The sequence below is a fragment of the Siniperca chuatsi genome, linkage group LG13 (assembly GCF_020085105.1).
Source record: "Siniperca chuatsi isolate FFG_IHB_CAS linkage group LG13, ASM2008510v1, whole genome shotgun sequence".
Classification (NCBI taxonomy): Eukaryota; Metazoa; Chordata; class Actinopteri; order Centrarchiformes; family Sinipercidae; genus Siniperca; species Siniperca chuatsi.
The window spans coordinates 27296919-27316120 of NC_058054.1; the positions used below are offsets into that span (position 1 = coordinate 27296919).

The 19202-nt window shown below is 39.4% G+C and overlaps 1 protein-coding gene across 3 annotated transcripts in view; it reads right to left on the reverse strand.

Annotated features, from left to right (window-relative positions):
* The window catches only part of LOC122886772 (acyl-coenzyme A thioesterase 11-like), a 34068-nt gene extending 14961 nt beyond the window's left edge, over positions 1-19107 (reverse strand). Inside the window, exons 1-8 of one of the 3 annotated variants that reach the window (XM_044219352.1) lie at positions 18821-19107; positions 9260-9463; positions 9029-9098; positions 8873-8933; positions 3607-3711; positions 3221-3356; positions 1854-1945; positions 1039-1100 (exon numbers count right to left, since the gene is read on the reverse strand). In XM_044219352.1, coding sequence (XP_044075287.1) covers positions 1039-1100; positions 1854-1945; positions 3221-3356; positions 3607-3711; positions 8873-8933; positions 9029-9098; positions 9260-9455 — 722 coding nt within the window. In that variant the 5' untranslated portion in view covers positions 9456-9463; positions 18821-19107. Of the gene's footprint in view, positions 1-1038; positions 1101-1853; positions 1946-3220; positions 3357-3606; positions 3712-8872; positions 8934-9028; positions 9099-9254; positions 9464-18159; positions 18289-18820 lie in introns of those variants that run through there. The other 2 variants (XM_044219353.1, XM_044219354.1) reach the window with 2 other exon arrangements.
* Between the last annotated feature and the right edge of the window lie 95 nt (positions 19108-19202).

A 19202-nucleotide genomic window follows, 5' to 3' on the forward strand; every position in this document is an offset into this window, starting at 1 on the left:
CAATTCCGGGAGACTTCCCTTGATGCACCACTCTCCTCTCTCCTCTCTCCATCTGTATGCATTCTTATCCCTAACTTCTGTTATGAATTGGCACTATATAAATAAAATTGAACTGAATTGACACTACTAAAGCTGTTTCACACTAGTTAGTTTGATTTAGTCAAACATCTGATGCAAAATAAAAATAGTAAAAAACACACTGACTAGTTCCAGTCAGAGAAGCCCTGCCATCATATCAGCAGTAGACAGCCCTGGGCTAGCTGATATTCAATAAATTCAATTAATGAAACCTTAATATTGGCTACATGTATCAAGATCAAGGATCACTGTCCTTTTATGCGAATGAGTTTTTGCTTCTCTGGCACACTACAAACATCTAAACAGAAACCCATAAAAACACCTGTGTTTTGGTCACTGAGCCTTGTCTTCATGCTCAAAAATTCGGAATTCAGACAAATTCACAATTTTGGTGTACATTTGGCTCAGCTAGGGCTGCCTGCAACTAATGATTATTTTCATTATCGATTATTTTTGATTCATCGATTAATCATTTAGTCTATGAAATGTCAAAAAACATTGAAATACTGTTAATCACAACTTCCCAGAGGCCACATCTTCAAATGTCAAATGTTATTTTGTTCAACCAGTTCAAAAAGATATTCAGTGTTCAATTATATATTTTTCACAATTTTTGCTTGAAAAATGACAAACGATTAATTGATTATCAAAATATTTGCCGATAATTTTTCTGTCAATCAACAAATCAATTAATCAATTAACCATTTCAGCTGTAGGCTAAGCAATCTAAAACTACCATTTTTTAAAATACACACGTCTGTGTATTCTGGCCATTAACAACAACTGTATGTCCATTGTGTGCTTTAGCTGCTAATGAACACATCCACATCCTACACCCACGTATGTGCACGCACATGTATGACTGTGAGTGTGTGTTCATGTATGTGTCACTTCTGTAAAACCTCTGTACACCTGGTAGTTTCAAATAAAGCATTTAAAATGTGTGAGTGATTACAGTACCTGGCAGCAATCATAGCTACATTCACCATCCAGGCCATGATCTGTCCTCCAAATGTATTCACCTGGTATTTAGACAAACAGAGACGATGACACAACACTGATTAAACAGAGTGCATGAATAGTAAAAGCCTTTGAATTAATTGAATACCTAATGTTTAGATTCACAGGGACATAATTATGAATGGATTTTTATACTATGTTGCACAATGGCCCCATACCAAAATGTTTTACTGAAGTTAATATGACAAAAAATCCCAATATTATACAAAGATAATAATACAAAGTATAATAGTACCAAAATAGCACTAATTACCATATACTGTCCCCTCTGAAACTATTGGAACAGCAAGGCCAATTCTGGTCTTCACATTGGTTACACATTTATAACTATACATACAGTCTGCACAGACGAAAACCAAAGCTGAAACTGAGAGTAGACATTCAGAGCTATTCAATGTATGAATAATCAATGTAATAGGACACACCTGGGCAACAGCAACACCTGTCAGTCACATGTTCCAATAATTTTGCTCACTTGAAAAATGGGTGGGTTCAGACAAAAGAGGCTATCTTCTAAGTTGTTTAACAGATCTAGATGTAAATAACTGAAAATAAAAGCTGAAATGCTGATCTCTTGTCTCATATTCCTCTTTTGATGTCAAACCCAAATGTTTTCAGTGTACAGCAAAAATAAAGGAATTGACCTTTAGTTTCGGAGGAGACTGTATATTTTCAAATCAGAAAATAACTGCTTATTTATCCCTTTCCTGAGATAATCAGATAGAGGCAGACAGAAAGATACATAAATAAATAACCTGATGGTTAGCGTGTGAGGGTAGAACCAGTTCAACACTCTCCACCTTGGTCCTCTCTGCTGCCACTGCATTGCCTAATGCTGAGATGTCAGCTGACACACACACACACAAATTTGAAATTTAATGCAAGGTTTTAAAGGATAATGGTTGGTGTTACTTTCAACAATCCCATGAAAAGACCCAAACCAACAATGTGATTCTCTGAATATTTTCTCAACCCCACTGTGACTTTGGCACTCAACCCCATTAGTTCCTACTGAAGGCGTAAATCTTTAAAATCCATCCATCCATCCATCAACATTGGTCCCGTTAGGGGTCGCGGGTGACTGGAGCCTATCCCAGTGACTTTGGGCCTTAGGCAGGGTACACCCTGGACAGTGGCCAACTCGTCGCAGGGCTAACACAGACACAGACAAGGACAGACAACCATTCACTCTCACATTCATTCAATACGGGCAATTTAGAGTTATCAATTAACCTACACATGCATGTCTTTGGACGGTGGGAGGAAGCCGGAGAACCCGGAGAGAACCCACGGTAACACGGGGAGGACATGCAGACTCCACCCAGAGAGATTGTGTGATGTTGGTCTGGTCCGGGAATCTGGTCCGGGAATCGAACCCACGATCTCCTTATTGGGAGGCAGGAGCTTTAGCCGCTCTGCCACCGTGCACCCTCTTTAAAATCCCTCCCAAATATATAGTTTCATTAACAGCTGGCCAACATTATCAAACCTTACTCAAACAAGAGAAAATTGTGCATTTGTCATTTTCAGTGGCGGATTAATCCACATTTGGTGCTCTAGTGAGTATTTCTGGCAGCAGGGCTGTGTATGTGGGACTGAGTCAAAACAAACTACGGCATGTGTGTTCATGGTAATGAAGGAACATGCCACCCAGTGCAACGGTGGAGCTCATTCATGTGTTTTTAATAGTTTAAGTTTAGCATACATGGAATTTGTACAAGCCCACTGTTTCCAGAAAGTGACATCAAGCAAAGTGAAACAATCTATTTGACTACAATCATATTTTATCACTGCTTCATTGTGTTTAAAGCCTTGATACTCTGTATTCAGTTGCTGTCCTTCACTTTCTCAGTAGCATTCAGCAACAGGTTAAACAATTCTCCAAACTCATAGCAAACTGCTTTATCAGGGAAAACAGCTACATTTAATGTCTCTCAACACTTCCTAATGTCTCTTTACATATATTTATGTGAAGTACTTGGTGCATGTAATTTCTTTATTGTAAAGCACTTTGAGCTGCATTTCATGTATAAAAGGTGCTATACAAATAAAGTTTATTGTTATTATTATTGTTAATGTGGTCAGCAGTATGCTGTGATGTAGCAGTGTGCATCAAACCTACCCTGCTGGATAGACCCATGGGAGAGCAGATCTTTGATGATGTCATCGTGTACCTTCCTGACCCTTCGTCTCTCAGCCGCCACGCTGTATTCAACTTGCTCTTTCTGAGTGTGAGGTACAATGGGCTTCAAGATCACCTGTGAGGTAATGTCAGTAAATGGGTCTACTTAGTGTGAGAAAACCTTTAACAATACCTACACACACACAAATGCAGACAAATGACATTTGAATCTATTTTTATATTCATGGTTTGCTTTTCAATAATGATTTCAATGTGGATGGGCAGTCAGTATTGTTGCAAGTTGCCACCAACCATATCACACACATGAAAGCCAAAAGGGTCATAATCACAAAATCATTTGATATGCCATAAAACACACCCCTTACCTTTTTCCCTGTGTTTGAGCGCTGTGTAACAAAGGTGGCGTAGGCGTGACAAACTCTCCAGTGACGATCAGAGAACAGGTCCTCACAGCTCACCTGTATGTCCACCTGAGATGGAATATATTAGGGACAATCTATGGTCAAAGCATAAATGTTGATTATGGAGGTAATACATTCTTTAAATGTAATCTATGTGTCAGCACTAAAGCATTACTACTAATCCAACATATAGAAGTAGCCTAGTAACAGCTGAAATCTGTGACATTGTAGCTATCAGTATTCATTTAGACAAGTCTTTCTAGTTGAAGATTTTATTTACATCATATACAGTGTAACCCCACACAGATTGAATTAAAATCAAAAGTTCAATGAGGGCAGCGGAAACAATTTATGAACACATTTACATATCATCACCTTTTAAGTTGATATGGCGAAATTGTAGCATGAAGGAGGCTACAACTTTCATTGCGCAGCCTTGTGTTGTAGAATGACAAATAAATGTACCTTGAACCTTGTTAGCTAAAGTTGGTTATTTCCACATCCAGCCATGACATAGCAACATTAGCATACAACAACCATTTGGTTTACCATGAAAAAAGCTTGTTCATTTGTCATTTTGGTCTCCTACTCCCAGAGGTGTAGTGCTATTTGATTAAGTACCGGAGCACACCTATGACTAAGTTGGCTCTATGGTTGTGGCTCATTTCAAAGGTTATGTAACCATTGTTCCTACGGTGGCAAGTTTACATACATTAGTCAACTATAACTGACTACACAATCAAATATTAGACTGACTTTATGAATAGTTTAAGTAGTATGTAGTATATTTTATTTTTAATTAGCATAGCATTAAACAATATAACGTTAGGTGAATGAACACAAGTAGTTTGTATTGAATGATTTAATTAACTTAACTTGTGCCGAGCAAATGAAGCCACACTGGAAACATCCATTCTGAGGAAAAGTTGCAGTGCATGCAGAGGTAATGTTAAGCTCTAATAAGCTAGACTATGAAAACAGAGCTAGGCCAGCTTTCATTTCCTGCAAGCATTGTAGATGTAGCAAGAGCTGGCCAAGTTTAACAGGCTGGCTTTGTAATGTTTCTTTGCAAATGCATCACAAATAAAGAAACTGTCAGAAGAGTGCATCATGACTCAAAGGATGATTTGCCTTTTCATCTTTACTAGTTGGATTACTAGTGCCGCTCAAAGGCTACCAGCAGCTACCAGTAACTTTTTAGGTGCCATGTTTTCTTGCATGTTACTCAATGCGTGAGTTACAGTCATGAATCAATCAACACACTTTAAATGTCAATATGACAACTTTGACCATTCCATTTATTTTTATTGGCTCTCTTGCATGACATACACAATGCAACATCAGAAAAAAACTATTCATAAAATAGTACTTCCCATGTCTAGCATTTTTAAGACTTTTGAAAGATTGATTTAAGACATTTTAATACCAATTAAGGTCTTATGTTTAGATTAATGAATTCAATGCCTTTTAAGACTTTTTAAGGATCCGCAGGGACCCTGTGATTGTTTGCCCTGCTGACTGCTTTCACCTATGTCTCGTTTTCTCTCCTCACCTGAGTGTATTTAAGTCTGTGTGCTTCCTTTGTTCTGGGTCAGTTTGTCTTTGTCCCAGCATTTGTTACCTGTGTGTTCTGTTGGATTTATACTTTGTTTCTCTTGGACCTTGCCTGGATTTTTGGATTTTGGACTTTGCCTGCTCCCTGATGAATCTGTTTGCCTGTGTTGTACTGCTTCCTGATTTTGACCACTGCCTGAAATCGTTGTAAGCCCTTTTGTGTTTCATTAAATCATTGAACTTCATCTGTTCAGCCTCAGTGTCTACATCTGGGTCCAACCCCTTGTTACCTGCTTGACTAAATGTGACAAAATGCTCCATACACCCCCTTTTAAACCTGGCATTAAAATGCGTTTTGGGTGATCAGATTGTAATCGGATAGTGCTTGACCACATGAAAGTACAGGTGTAAATGCGCATTGAAGAAGGAATGGGATCCGATCGGCCAAACCACCCCGGGAGGTGGTCAGGGTTACATTGTGACCACATCAAACATATGTTTAAACGCAATTGCGTTGTCAATCCACATACAATAACAATGAGGGCGGAAATATATAGGTTACCAGTCGCAGTCTTCCGCAAATAAAATCAAAAGTTTGACAGCACATACCATGAATGTATTATTAGAACTGGATACCAGTGCCTATTCATTCCACTGAGAATGGCTCGCCTGGCGCATACACAAAAAAAGTTTTCTAGCATCCGGGTATACTTCCAGGGTATGCGTCCCACTGAATATGCATAGTAGTGTTTCTCCCGCTGACCCGTCCACAAGTTCCCATTCAGCCCATAGACTTTACATTGTGATGACGTCACAGATTTTGAAATCTCTTTTCTCGGCTCGAGGAATGTTTTACGAATATAAAACCTCCATGGATCAAAAATTCATAATATAAAGAGTTCTAATTGACCTTGTTTGTAACAGTTTTACAGACGTCTCTTTTATAATGGTGGCCTATGGGGAAAATGCTTTTTGGGCTGCAGGGGAATTTTTCATTGCAATACCGCGAGTGGCCACTGGAAAGTAATTGGAAGCAAGGCTGAGCGGCAGCACCGTATCCAGTTCTTATTATACATCCATGGTGCATACAGGCAGTGTTGTGCATCAATACACTTAAAGAGTGCCATTCAATGAACATGCTCATGTATTTGGTGAATGATGAACTGAACATATGTGTTTGTGAATGTGAACTCACATACTGTTGAGTTAAACTCAATATAAACTACTAAAATAACAGAAAGGAGTACACATTATGAAGAAAGGTAGCGCAAGGAATCGTAATATCTGTCAAAATAACCGCAACATGATTTTTTTTACCATATCGTGAAATGGATACTTTATTCATCCCTGGGGGGAAATTCGCATGTCACAGCAGCAGTACACAAACGAACCACACGGTACAAAGAATAGTGCTAAAAACAAATGTCAAACACAAGTACTAACATAAAAGATAAAAGAATGCACTTTTAAGCATGTGCATGAAAACAAGTGTGCAAATTGCAGTAAGGTGTGCAAAATGAATATAATTACAAGTTATAAGTTAAAAAGATGGATTGTACTGTACCAGAAAAGAAAAGAAAGTTACAAAAAAGACAATTGTAAGTCCAGTTAGCAAATCCAGTAAAAACTCAGCATCCTTCCAGTCCACTGATGTCCATACTGCAACAGAGCGGGGATGAGTTAAACAGTTTGATGGCCACCAGCAGGAATGATCTCCTGTGCCTCTTGGTGGAAAACCTGGGGGGTATAAGTCTTTGACTGAAGATGCGCCACTTCTCAACCAGCATGTCGTGGAGGGGGTGGGAGACGTTCAGGATCCTAACCAACTTGGACAGCATCCTATTCTCTGTCTCCGCCTCCAGAGATTCCAGGTCGCTCAACTCCTACTCCAATCACTGACCTGCTATTTCTGATTAGCTTGTTGAGCTTGTTAGCATCTCTCGCCCTCACACTCCATCCCTTGTTCCAGACATTGAAGCCTCTGAGCAGGAAGTACAACTGGCTTTGGCCCTTCTTGTAGAAGGCCCTTGTACTCCCAGCCCACACTAGCCTGTTATCCAGGTGCACTCCAAGGTATTTATAAAAGTGAACCACCTTGACATCCTCCCCCTGGATGGATACAGGGGTCAGAGGAGGCTTAATCTGGTGGAAGTCCACAATCAGCTCTTTTGTCTTGTTCAGCTGTAGATGGTTCAATCTGCACCACCCAACAAAGTCATCCACTAGGCCTCTGTATTCCTCCTCCTGTTTTCCACTGATACACCCCAGAATGGCAGAGTCATGAGAGAACTTCTGCAGGTGGCATGACTCCGAGTTGTAGCTGAAGTCAGAGGTGTACAGAGTAAACAGGAATGGGGAGAGGACAGTCTCCTGGTGGCCCCTGTGTTGCTCATCACAGTTCCTGACACGCAGCTCCTCCAGTCTTACAAACTGGTGGAGTATTCACCTGCATGCAGCAGAGGCTATATGGTGTTAAAAGCACTAAAGAAATCAAAGAGCATGATCCTCACTGTGCTCCCAGCCTTGTCCAGGTGGGATAAGCCCAGTGTAGCAGGTAAATGATGGTGTTGTCCACTCCAGTGTTCTTCTGATAGGCAAACTGCAGGAGGTCCAGTGCTGGTCTGACCAGGGGCCTGAGGTGGGAGAGTATCAGCCTCTCAAGGGTTTTCATTATGCGGGATGTCAGGGTCACAGGTCTGTGGTCATTTAAGACAATGGGGTGCACCTTCTTGGGTACCGGGACCAGGCAGTGTGGGAACCTTTTCCAGTCTCAGGCTGAAGATGCGTTGCATGATACAACTGCACAGCACATGCCTGAGTACCTCTGTGCTCATGCCATCCTTTCCTGTAAGGAATAGGGACTATTCCTTTGGTAAAAAGTAGTTGATGAAGGCTGCTGTTTGAGAGGTGTGTGGATTTTCCAGAGTAACCAGGACACTGATGCTGGACAGACATGTTGTTGCCGAATTTTTTCATTGCTGTGAGCACCACAAACAATATTCCATTTATATTGGTGTGGCAGCAGAAATATCAGCAACAGATAACTCAAAAGCTGGACAAATCAAACTAAACTATCCGCATGGTTAAATACAATCAGAGGTACCATAAATTCTCATATAAAAGCCGGCGTTCAAATACTGACCAGCGCAAACAAATAAAGGCTGGACGCTAATGAAGGTCGGGTAAAAAAAAAAACATTGAGTGGGGTGGAATTACCTGTAGCCAACAACAACAGCTCACATGGTAAATTTAGTATAATGTACATTTCCACAGCACTAGTTCCATCAGTACAACAACAGTCATGTTATACTCACCACTCTGCTTTTTAACAGAAATAATGTTTTCATTTCAGTTCTTTCTTCTTTAACACTTCCTGATGTTTTTTCACATTAAAAGCCTACCTATAAAAGATAAGTCTGCAAGACTTGAGAAAATTCTGGAGGAAGTGTTGAGCTTCATTCATGGTAGCTTAAAATCATTCAGGGAAAAAGGCAAAGTGGAACGTGGAAGTGGGAAAATATGTTTTGTTGTAATTTTGGTGAACTGACACTTTAAGTAATTCCAAATTCAATGGAATTTTTTATTGAATTTAAATATATAAGCTCAAATGCCAAGAGATTTTCAAAACAAACGGTATAATGGTATGAATGTAACTGAATGAATGAACTTATCTGACCTCCATGCTTGTGTTAAAGGCCCTGTTAACCTTTGCCTTGATGTTCACCACCTGACCCACGCTGAACAGAGAGACATAAAGGAAGAATGAGTATAAATTGTACATACACACACATAAGCAATTAAGAAGGACCCACACCTCTGTACAAACACTTACCTGATGGTGTGTTCAAAGTGGATGTCATCCATAGAGGCCGTGACACAGGGACACCCAGCATGCCTCTCAGCTGCCCACATGAAACAGAAATATGTCATGTGCTGGTTGTCTAGTCTGTGGTTACAACATACTCTGGACACTCACAAATGAAATAAAGCATTTCAACACACACCACATGACTAATACTCACTAAATCCTACACACACACACACACACACACACACACCTCACCAGAGAGGCAGGCGGTGGAGTCTATCCATTTGAGCAGCTCTCCCACGCTCAGCTCTTGTCGATGGTTGCTGTGACAGGGCATCACTATCTGACTCATTTTCACCTCTGTCGGGTTGACACTCTCTTCTTCTTCTTCTTCTTCTTCCTCCTCTTCTTCCTCCTCTTTCTCCAGATCAGCTGTCATTCTGGAACTCATCTTCAAAGCTGAGGGGAGAAGAAGAGTTTGAGATTAATTTCAGTTTTAGGTCAAAAGGCCCCCTCGCCACACTGAGGTTGCTACATTTTCCTGGCATCTTTTTTAGCAACATGTTTCAGATTAGCCATAAGTCAAAAGTGCTGTCTGAACTTTGTCTTTTGTTTATGCTGGAGACGAAGAGAGGCCATATAAATCCTGCCACAGCAGATCCACAGCGGGGCTCGAGACTAACGGCGTCCCGTCGTCCTGGGGACGATAAAAAAATGTGTTTGGGATGAACAGAGATCTTCCCTGGGACGCCTCCAGGACAAAAGGGATTTTTGTATGTATAACTATGATTTAGCAAATGACAAACAGAGTGCTGACTAAAACGGAGCGAATCTTCTCATGCTGTTACTATAGTTACTATCACTGGCTGGCTACTCAGCGTGAGACCTACGAAAAATATGAAGATAGAGAACTGCTGCTGAGTGTGAGCCTACCGCGAATCTCCACACTGCGGTGCGCTATCTGACCAGTCCAATTGGTTAATGGTACGTGTCCACAGGATCTGTCATTTCCATGCTTTCCATTCATTGTCTATGTAGAAAGCCCTGAAATGCATTCTGGTAGAGTTGCATTTCGAGAGACGGGCTGTCACGTTGGCCGTTTCTCATTTGCATAAAGTTGAATCTAGGCTACTTTATGCAAATAACTCGCCGCCTCTAGAAAACTCCCGAAAAACTTTTAAACTAACCATTGTCGATCTAAAATTAAGACAGATTCAGCAACTGCGTGGCTTATTTCTCACCTAAAATGTTTTTAGAAACACATTTCAGTGAACTATTTTTGTAATATAAGAGAAAGTTTCCAAACGAGCCACCAATACAACTGCTCTGTCCCTAATAACAAAAAATATTACTTACAGTTAGATTTAAGTTACGTATGTCGTGTTGTTTTCTTATTGAAAAGGTTAACGTTGCTCTCTTCATGCTATCAAACGTTAGCTTAGCAGGCTTAACTTAAACGTTATGGCTTTGTTATGGGTAATGTTAGTAGGACAAATGTAGCGATGTGTTCGTTGTGGGTTTTGTTGGGTCCCTGTAAATAATATTATAAAGAGTACGGTCTAGACCTGCTCTATAGGAAAAGTGCAATGAGATAACTTCTGTTATGAATTGGCGCTATATAAATAAAATTGAATTGAAAAGTTAGATAGGCTGTAGCCTAGTCACAATTGTGAATTGTTCTCCTTACACAAGATTAAACTGGAAAAAAATGTATAAGTGGTATTAACATTTGTAATTATAATGAATTATAAAATGATTATATTGTATCACAACTATGTTTTTTGGGGAAAACAAGGTAAATGTCCATCAATCAGTTATTCATCATCAAAAAGTTGTGTCAAATAGGAGTACTCAATTTCTATACTCAAGTATTCAGATCATTTACTTAAATAAAAGTACTAATACCACACGGTAAAAATACTCTGTTACAAGTACTGCATTGAAAATGTTACAAAGTGAAAGTATGTAAGTATAATCAGGAAAATGTACTTAAATATTAAAGTAAAAGTACTCAATGTAGAAAGAAAAATGTCCCTGTGACAGTTATACTATTATATATTATATCATTAGATTATTATTACTCATGCATTAATGTAAAAACTAGATTTTACTGTTGTAGTTGGTTGAGGTAGAGCTCATTTTAAACAATTTTGTATCGGACTGCAACTAATGATTGTTGTTATTATGGATTCATCTGCTGATCATTTTCACCATTAATCAATTGATTGTTTAGTTTGTAAAAACTGTGAAAATAGTGAGGAATGCCGTCAAGATGACCCAGAGACCAAGGTGACACCTTACAATGCTTATTTTGCCCAACCAACAGTCCAAACCTCAACATTATTAAAAATAAATTTAAATTATTATAAGTAAAAAGGAAAAGCAGCAAATCTTCATATTTGTGAAGCTGGAACCATGAAATGTTTTTACATGAAAAATGACTTGAAGCTAGAGTGCAGGACTTTTACATATAAATGAATGTCCATTACATTCGAGCCCTTGCCAAACGAGTTCACACAATGCTGATTAAGCCTACCACTGCCAGGTAAATCTCTCTGTATTTAGCAGTATACAGAGTTTTTAAATCTGATGTCTTTGTCGACATTCCCGCGCTGGTGCACTGGTAATGATGCGTTTTATGCCAACCAGCAATGATTGGTTTGGTTTTGATTTGATTTCATTAAGGTTTGCCAGTTTATGTAATGTTATGATTCCCAAAAGGATCACAGATAGAAAAAATATGTATATGGAGGCCACAAAATGCTAGATACAATTCGTTTGCACGTTTGAATTACTTCAATCCGACGTTTTAAATAATTTGCGGCCACGAGATAAGTGCATATAGAGAGAACCGCTTAAAGGGCTTAACCAGCCGATGCGCAAAGACCCATCACACTCCATAGCCTTCATGATGGGAGGAAAAGGCCGCAGCCAGGACTTGAAGTGTAATATTTTATGTTATCTGTTTTGTCATTCTTTTATTTCCCTCACTTTAAGCAAAAGCAAATACACATTTGGATTGTAAAATTATACAATTATGGCACTGCAGCGCTGTCCGTGGTGCTGAAATTAAACACAGACAGACAGACAACACAATTAGTTTGGTTTCTTAGCTTGTTTGCTTTCTGTGGTTGTAAATAGAACTTTCCTTTTTCCATTTTCTCCCAACTGAGAGAGAACAGAGCTGCAAACAGCACGCACCTTTCCTGCTGATTTTGAGTGATTATTGTGAATGCTCTGATTAATAAATGTAAATAAATAATGCTTTGTTTGTGATGACAGTTTTGTTTAGGTTTTAATGTAGAACAGATCACTTGTGTTAACTTTGCTCCCCGACAGCAGCAGCTATCTGTGATCCATCTTGGGCTCCATACTGAAACAATCAAAATAGTTACCAATTGATTTTCTAATCAACTAATTGATTAATCGACTAATCGTTTCAGCTGTACTTGTATAAACTGTTGGGTAGTTTAATTTATAACAAAACATCATATTTCATAAACTCTCAGTCAGTAGCAGGCCGGACTGTTACCAGTCTGTCTGGTAAAAGTAGCAAGAGGGAAAGATCACAGAGGGCCTCTTTTAAGGGTTTCAGATGTATGTAGAATTTGGACTTGTTCTTACTTGTTGATAAACACAAAAGTCTGTCCCTGACTGAGAGATGAAGTTACACCATTGGTCGGCCCTGATTGAGAAATGAAGTTGCACCATTGGTCGGTCAAGTGTTGGAGTTTCCCCATTGGCCGTTGCTCTTTCAAAATGAACAGGCACAAACAGTCCTGAATTACATCCTCAGGAAGCTTTTACAACAAGGCGCGTGCAGACAGTCCTCAACACATCCTCAGGACGCTTTTTGTTTATGCTTGCGTAAGACACCGTGGCACGGGCCTCCGCAGATGGTGTGTGAGCTACGAACATGCAGAGGTGTTTATGCTCAACGTAAGAAATCAACTAGTGTTACCAGAAGAACGCCATAGACCAATCATTACTGCACATTCTGCTATACAGCTGCTCAATGCCAAGGAAGAACTGTAATTCATTGTAAACTCATATCTATTCATGGACATACTTTATCAGCATTATACAATCCCTGTAAAGAAAGAACATATTGGTACCAGAATTGAACCTTGAGGCACACCGTACCTGATATGGGAAAAGGATGACATGAAGTTATTAATGCTGACACAGAATTTCCTTTTGGACAGATAAGATGAGAACCAGTCTAGTGCAGTGCCAGATATGCCCATCCAGTGCCTCAGTCTATCTAAAAGAATGCCATGATCAATTGTGTCAAAAGCAGCACTTAAGTCCAGCAGCACAAGAATTGAACACATGCCTGCATCTGCATTCATTAAAAGGTCATTAGTGACTTTGAGAAGGGCTGTCTCAGTGCTGTGGTGCTGACGGAAGCCAGATTGGAACTTTTCAAAGGTATTATTGTTTTACACAGCAGCAAAAAGCTCCTTAGATTCAAGTTTTTCAAGAATCTTCTAAATAAAAGGCAGTTTGGAGATTGGGCGATAGTTATGCAGGAGGGTGGGATCAAGCCCAGGTTTTTTTAGGACTGGCTGGACACAAGCAGTTTTAAAGTAATCTGGGACGCAGCCAGTAGACAGTGAGCTGTTAAAAATAATTTGTAAAAGGGGCGCAATACAATCCATAACTTAAAAAAAAAACCTAGATTTTGTCCAGAGGGTTGGAGGATACTCTCATAAGAGACATGATGTCGGCGAGTTCACGCAGAGTAACAGCAGAAAAATTGCTCAAAGAATCCCTGAGCGGGTGATCCACATCTAAAAAGGCAGGATTGGGGGTGATATCTTTAATTCCACCTTACCAGCAAAGTGGAAAAGAAACTTTTCCCAATCAGCAGGGGCACAAGGAGAGGCTGGGTTAACTAACTGATCCACAGTCTTAAATAGGAATCTGGGGTTGTGCTGATGGGCAGAAATAAGTGCAGAGAAATTAAGTGTTCTTGCATCCTTCACCATCCTATTATAAAGGACTAATAACTCTTTCATAGCCACAATGTGGACCTGGAGACCTGACTTCTTCCATCTGCGTTCTGCTCTTCTGCATTTCCTTTTACAGCTTCGAATACTGTTATTTAACCATGGCTGTTTTCTAGTCTTTGGGTTTGGTCTATTTTTCAGAGGAGCTATGAGATCTAAGGTTGAAGAACACAGGTAGTTAAAAATCAATCAAATCGTTGGTGTTGGAGGAATCGGGAAACACATTGCCTGGAGAATTAAACAGTGTACAGAATTTTGAGGCACAATGCTCATTAAGGACGCATGTGTACTTAGAGTGGGATAAGACAGTACTAGCAGCCTCTAAATCATAGTTAAAAACAATGCACAGGTGATCGGATACAAACATGTCCGTGATTTCCACAGAAGGAGTTTTCAGGCCCAGACTAAAGACTAGGTCTAAGGTGTAGCCACGGGAATGAGTTTGGCCAGACAGCTGTTGTTGTAAGTTAAAAAATTTAGTGATATTTAAAAAATCAGCAGCAAGGGCATTAGATGAGTCGTCAACATGAATATTAAAATCACCACAAAGAAGAATTCTATCATAATTTAAAACAAGACTGGATAAAAATTCAGGGAGTTCCAACAAGAAGGAGCCAGCTGGTTTAGTAACCTCGCCTTCCAGCTGCTCGCTAAATCCCCAACAGAAGCAATATGACAACAGAGAAGATTATATGACCAACAGTTGATATCTAATACATATAAAAAAATATTATAATAATAGAGTCAAGATGTGTTTGAATTTTAACAATAACCATTTTAGTGAATTCCTTGGTTCAAAATTGTATGGAAAGTTATGCTATTTTCTTTTTTTTTCTTTTTCGGGTTTGCGATAGGTGTAATAAAGGATTCAAAATTAATCCCATGGGGAATTATTTAAGCATGTTAATGGGCAGAATCTTAAAATAGACACTTAGAGGATTAAGAAAAAACAGGTGGTAAAGAAAAGCCACCCTATGCACGTGGACCTATGTTTCCATCTAAACTAAATGTCATCTTCTACAGATCCCTGTTTGAACTTTTGTATTCAATAAAGTCAGAAAAGAAAAACCTTCGAACTCCATGCTGGCTGCCCAATCCATCTATACATGCGCAAAAGTCAGTGCATGCCCAGAATTTAACCTCTTTTACAACACTGCCTGATCCATTCCACGCATGTGGGATTCTTTAAACTAAATGGCAGAGTGTGATGTGACATCGATAAACAAAAAACAATCCTTTCAGCGGCCTTGTGTCATCATGTTCCTTTTATTTTTGTGTCAGTTACCACGTAATTTTAGTAAAACATCTTTTCACAATCAATGTTAGTAAAATAGTAAAACAAGAGAATCTCATCTTTTGAGAGACATTGTAGACAACGCCAAAGGCGTGATGATGTCACTTTTGCCATGCGCACTCTCACATTGGGGACACTGCATTGAGCATAAACAAAGCTTTACAGCAATGGCGTGGACAGTCCCCAATTACGTCCTCAGGAGCACATTGACCATACAGGTCCAGCCATACATCAGACCGGCACGTACATCACAACGTCATGGAGGATGGAGAGTATGAACTGCCCCTTTTTGGGGGATAGAAAACCGAAGATTCAATAGATGTCAATGCAATTTGACGTGTGTTTGGATTACAATTTTGACAAGTTTGTATACATTCCTTTAGTATTAAACAAGCTTTTTTTTATAGACATGTCTAATAATGATTTTGTGACCTTGCCTGAACCTGAGTGTTCGTGATACCTTGATAAAATAAGGCTGATTGGTCAGCCATCATGCTCCTTCGTCTTCCCCTCTCATCTCAGTGGATCAATGAGCCAACACAGTGGCCAGACATTGCTTATCCGGACATCTGTATATATTTGAATCACCAGGTAGGAAGTGTTGTCTATGAATAACCAACCTGTTAATAATCAACTGTATGATCTGAGATTTATTGGAGACGACAGCCATCTTTGGTGCTGGTGCTATACTGTTAGCCTATGACTGTCGACTACTCCAGCAGCCTCCCACTCAAGCTCGCTATCCATCAGTAGCAGGGCTTAACTGTCACCAGTATCATTTAGCTATTTACCACACTGAGAGTTTGTATTCATGTATCTTATGTGCCTCAAATCTATCTATCTATCTATCTCACTGTGAAAGCTTTGGTTATTAGTAGTTGTTTCTAGTTTCACTGTAGTTTCTCATGTTAACATATGTGAAAGCGCTATTCTCCCCCCAAAAGGGGGCACGGCCTTGGCGCTTGATGACGTGATGCCGGTCTTATGTATATACTAGGTCTCGAGCTAGCCTTGTTTTATGTTGTTGGTTGTGTCTCTGCTCTGGCTGTGGAGGATCTATGTAGTATCTTTACTGGATATCGGTTCTGTAGAAAATACTGTCTGGAGCTGTGCCTTATGTTGATGACTAAATGCATGAAGAAAGAAGCCTGTTAACGAATTGACTATAATGAAATCAAGTTCAAGGCTGAAGACCTTTCTGTTTGCCACTGCCTTTCATTAAATAAAATAATGATTAATTTCTGACACTGCACTGTAACTGTAACTGCAACTTTTCTATTTAACTCTTTTTAATTGTATTTAAAGGCCCAGTGACATTTAGAAGGAGCTATCAGCAGAAATGGAATATAATATTTATAAATATGTTTGAAGCTGTTTTTATCTAGTGGGTCCCCTTCCACGGTGGTCACCATGTTGCACCGCCATGTTTCTACAGTAGCCCAGAACGGACAAACCAAACTGGCTCTAGATAGGGTCGCTCACGTTCTTCGCGAGTTTCGCAGCCACCAGTTTCTCCTATACGCTTGGAAGGGAAGGAGGATGCAAGCGGTATTCAAATGTAAAGCACTTTGAATTGCCTTGTTGTTGAAATGTGCTGTACAAATAAACTTGCCTTGCCTTGAAGTAAAAACAAATAGCTGCAGTCCTGGTTGTGAATTGTTATAAAGGTCACCTACCAGCTGATCCACTTTTGTGTCTTGACAAAATTAATTAGAGCATTTCTCAGTTTCAGACAGAGTGTAAGAATAACATAATTGCTGTTTTTGAGTGTTGCTATATTTTCAAGGATATGTCGTTATACCAGAAACATCTGTCTGGAACCATTTTCCTAGGAAGTTATGCAGTGACACAGCTGAGTAGTTACACATGCAGGGTATGTACTGTAAACACCAATAAACATACAGTATTTGCATTAAGTCTACAATACATTGTAGTAAACTCTGAACTCTACAATCTCTAGGGTAACTTTTCTACGTGATCTTAACTTTTAAAGGCAATGTCCTCAATCCATGACAGATCAGGCCACATTAGTTAAAAGTATTCATGAGGGTTGCTGCAACAGCTTCCTGAACAATGATTCATTTTCAGTTGAATGCTCTTTCTTCTTTTTGTCACAGTGAGTTGTGTCTCAGACCCACAGAAAGCCTAATACGTCAGTGACTTTGTGCCATTAGCTCATTGTATGAGGTCTGCCTAGTAGACTGCTGGTTCCAAGTAGACATTTGGCTGACATATAATGGCATGGTGGATCACAAATGGACCAGAAACCCTTATCTCAATTTAGTCTACTTTGTCATTCATGTATGCGTCAGCCACACTGATTTTGACATGTCCCTTGTTCCATGAGTTTAAAATGGGACAGTGCAGTAGCTAAGTAACTGTTAGTGTAAATAGTCTGAGAAATTTAGAAGTATCTAGATTTGCATATTTTATCTACAAATATGACATGACATGTCATGACAGCGGCCACACAGGTCTGAGATGCAATGGAAACATACAATTGAAAGTGTATGAACTCTGAACAAACAACGTTACAGGTTATGGAAGGCCTACTTTAGAAAACTTTCAGTCTATAAACCGAAACATTTGCATATGAAATATCTAATACCAGCGACAAAAAGAGAGCTGCTAGTCACTTTACTCCAAACCAAATCACGTATTCTTCAACTAACGTTACAACAGCGAATTTCAAAAACCTTCCACACCCTTAAGTTAACGTTATATGTAACGTTATCCACAAGCTAAAGCTACTACTAGCTAGCTTACGTGAGTAAACACGGAGTAAAAAGAAAGTTTAGCGGTTCAACTTTGACACGTTAGCTTAGTTTAAAAAGTTGCTACTCACTAACCTGAGAGGAACCTGTGAAAGTATCGAGCTAAACGTTGATAACTTGTAACGCTATCAGCAAAGCGTATTCCGGTAATACCTATTAAAATAAATTAACTAAAACGATACATTTTCGAATGCTTAAAATGTTTGTTTGGCTATTGCCTGACTGGTATGCTACTTTTGTGAGTTTTCTACCGAGAGAAAGTAACTTTTTCCTTAATATTTCTATACATAATGAAACCAACCCAATGTTCAATAATTATGATGCGGGGGGGATATATATTCTGGTGTTATCAAACTGCAGTCTGATATTTATAAGCCCTGACAGAATTAGTAGGGGAAAAAATACTTTTACGGGGTTTATAACTGTGTAAGCATACTGAAATTGAAGTATATGGTGCATCACTACAAATGAGAATACACTACCAACCGATACACAAAGATCAACTTGCATAGCAATGCTAGAAAACAACACACAAGACCTAAACACACAAAACTTACATAAGAAATAAGCGAATTTTTAAGTTACATTTGCTAATAGCTATAGTTATGAGGGAAAGCGACTGACTTCCGGTATTTTTGTGTGTGTCTTTGGATAACTTGACACAACTCAATGTACGGCAGTGCAGTCTGGACTAGAAAACTAAAAGCATTGCAACTCGGATAATGTGTTTATTTACCTTATTGCAGCTTCCTTTGTGTGCTGTAGGTTTTTTTCAGGCAGGTCTCTTCTCTCTCTCGCTGTGTGTGTATAGGTGTGTGTGAGGTCGATTCAGTGTGTTTTCAGTCTTTCATGCTGGCCTCTCCTGTCTGAGTGCATTTAAAGGGGTAGACTGGCTCACACTGCCTCACTGATACAGTCTCTTTGTGCCTTGTGTGGTCTACATTTCCAGGGATAAAAATGCTGACATGCATATTGTGTCAGCATGAAGAGCAGGGCCTATATCATGTGACATGATTCAATCCTGTGGAAACCAATCAGTTGTGTTATATATGGTTTTATTAAATGTCAGTAGGAACGGTTTTTGCTGGCACCCAGTGGACCTAAGGCTGAAATACCAA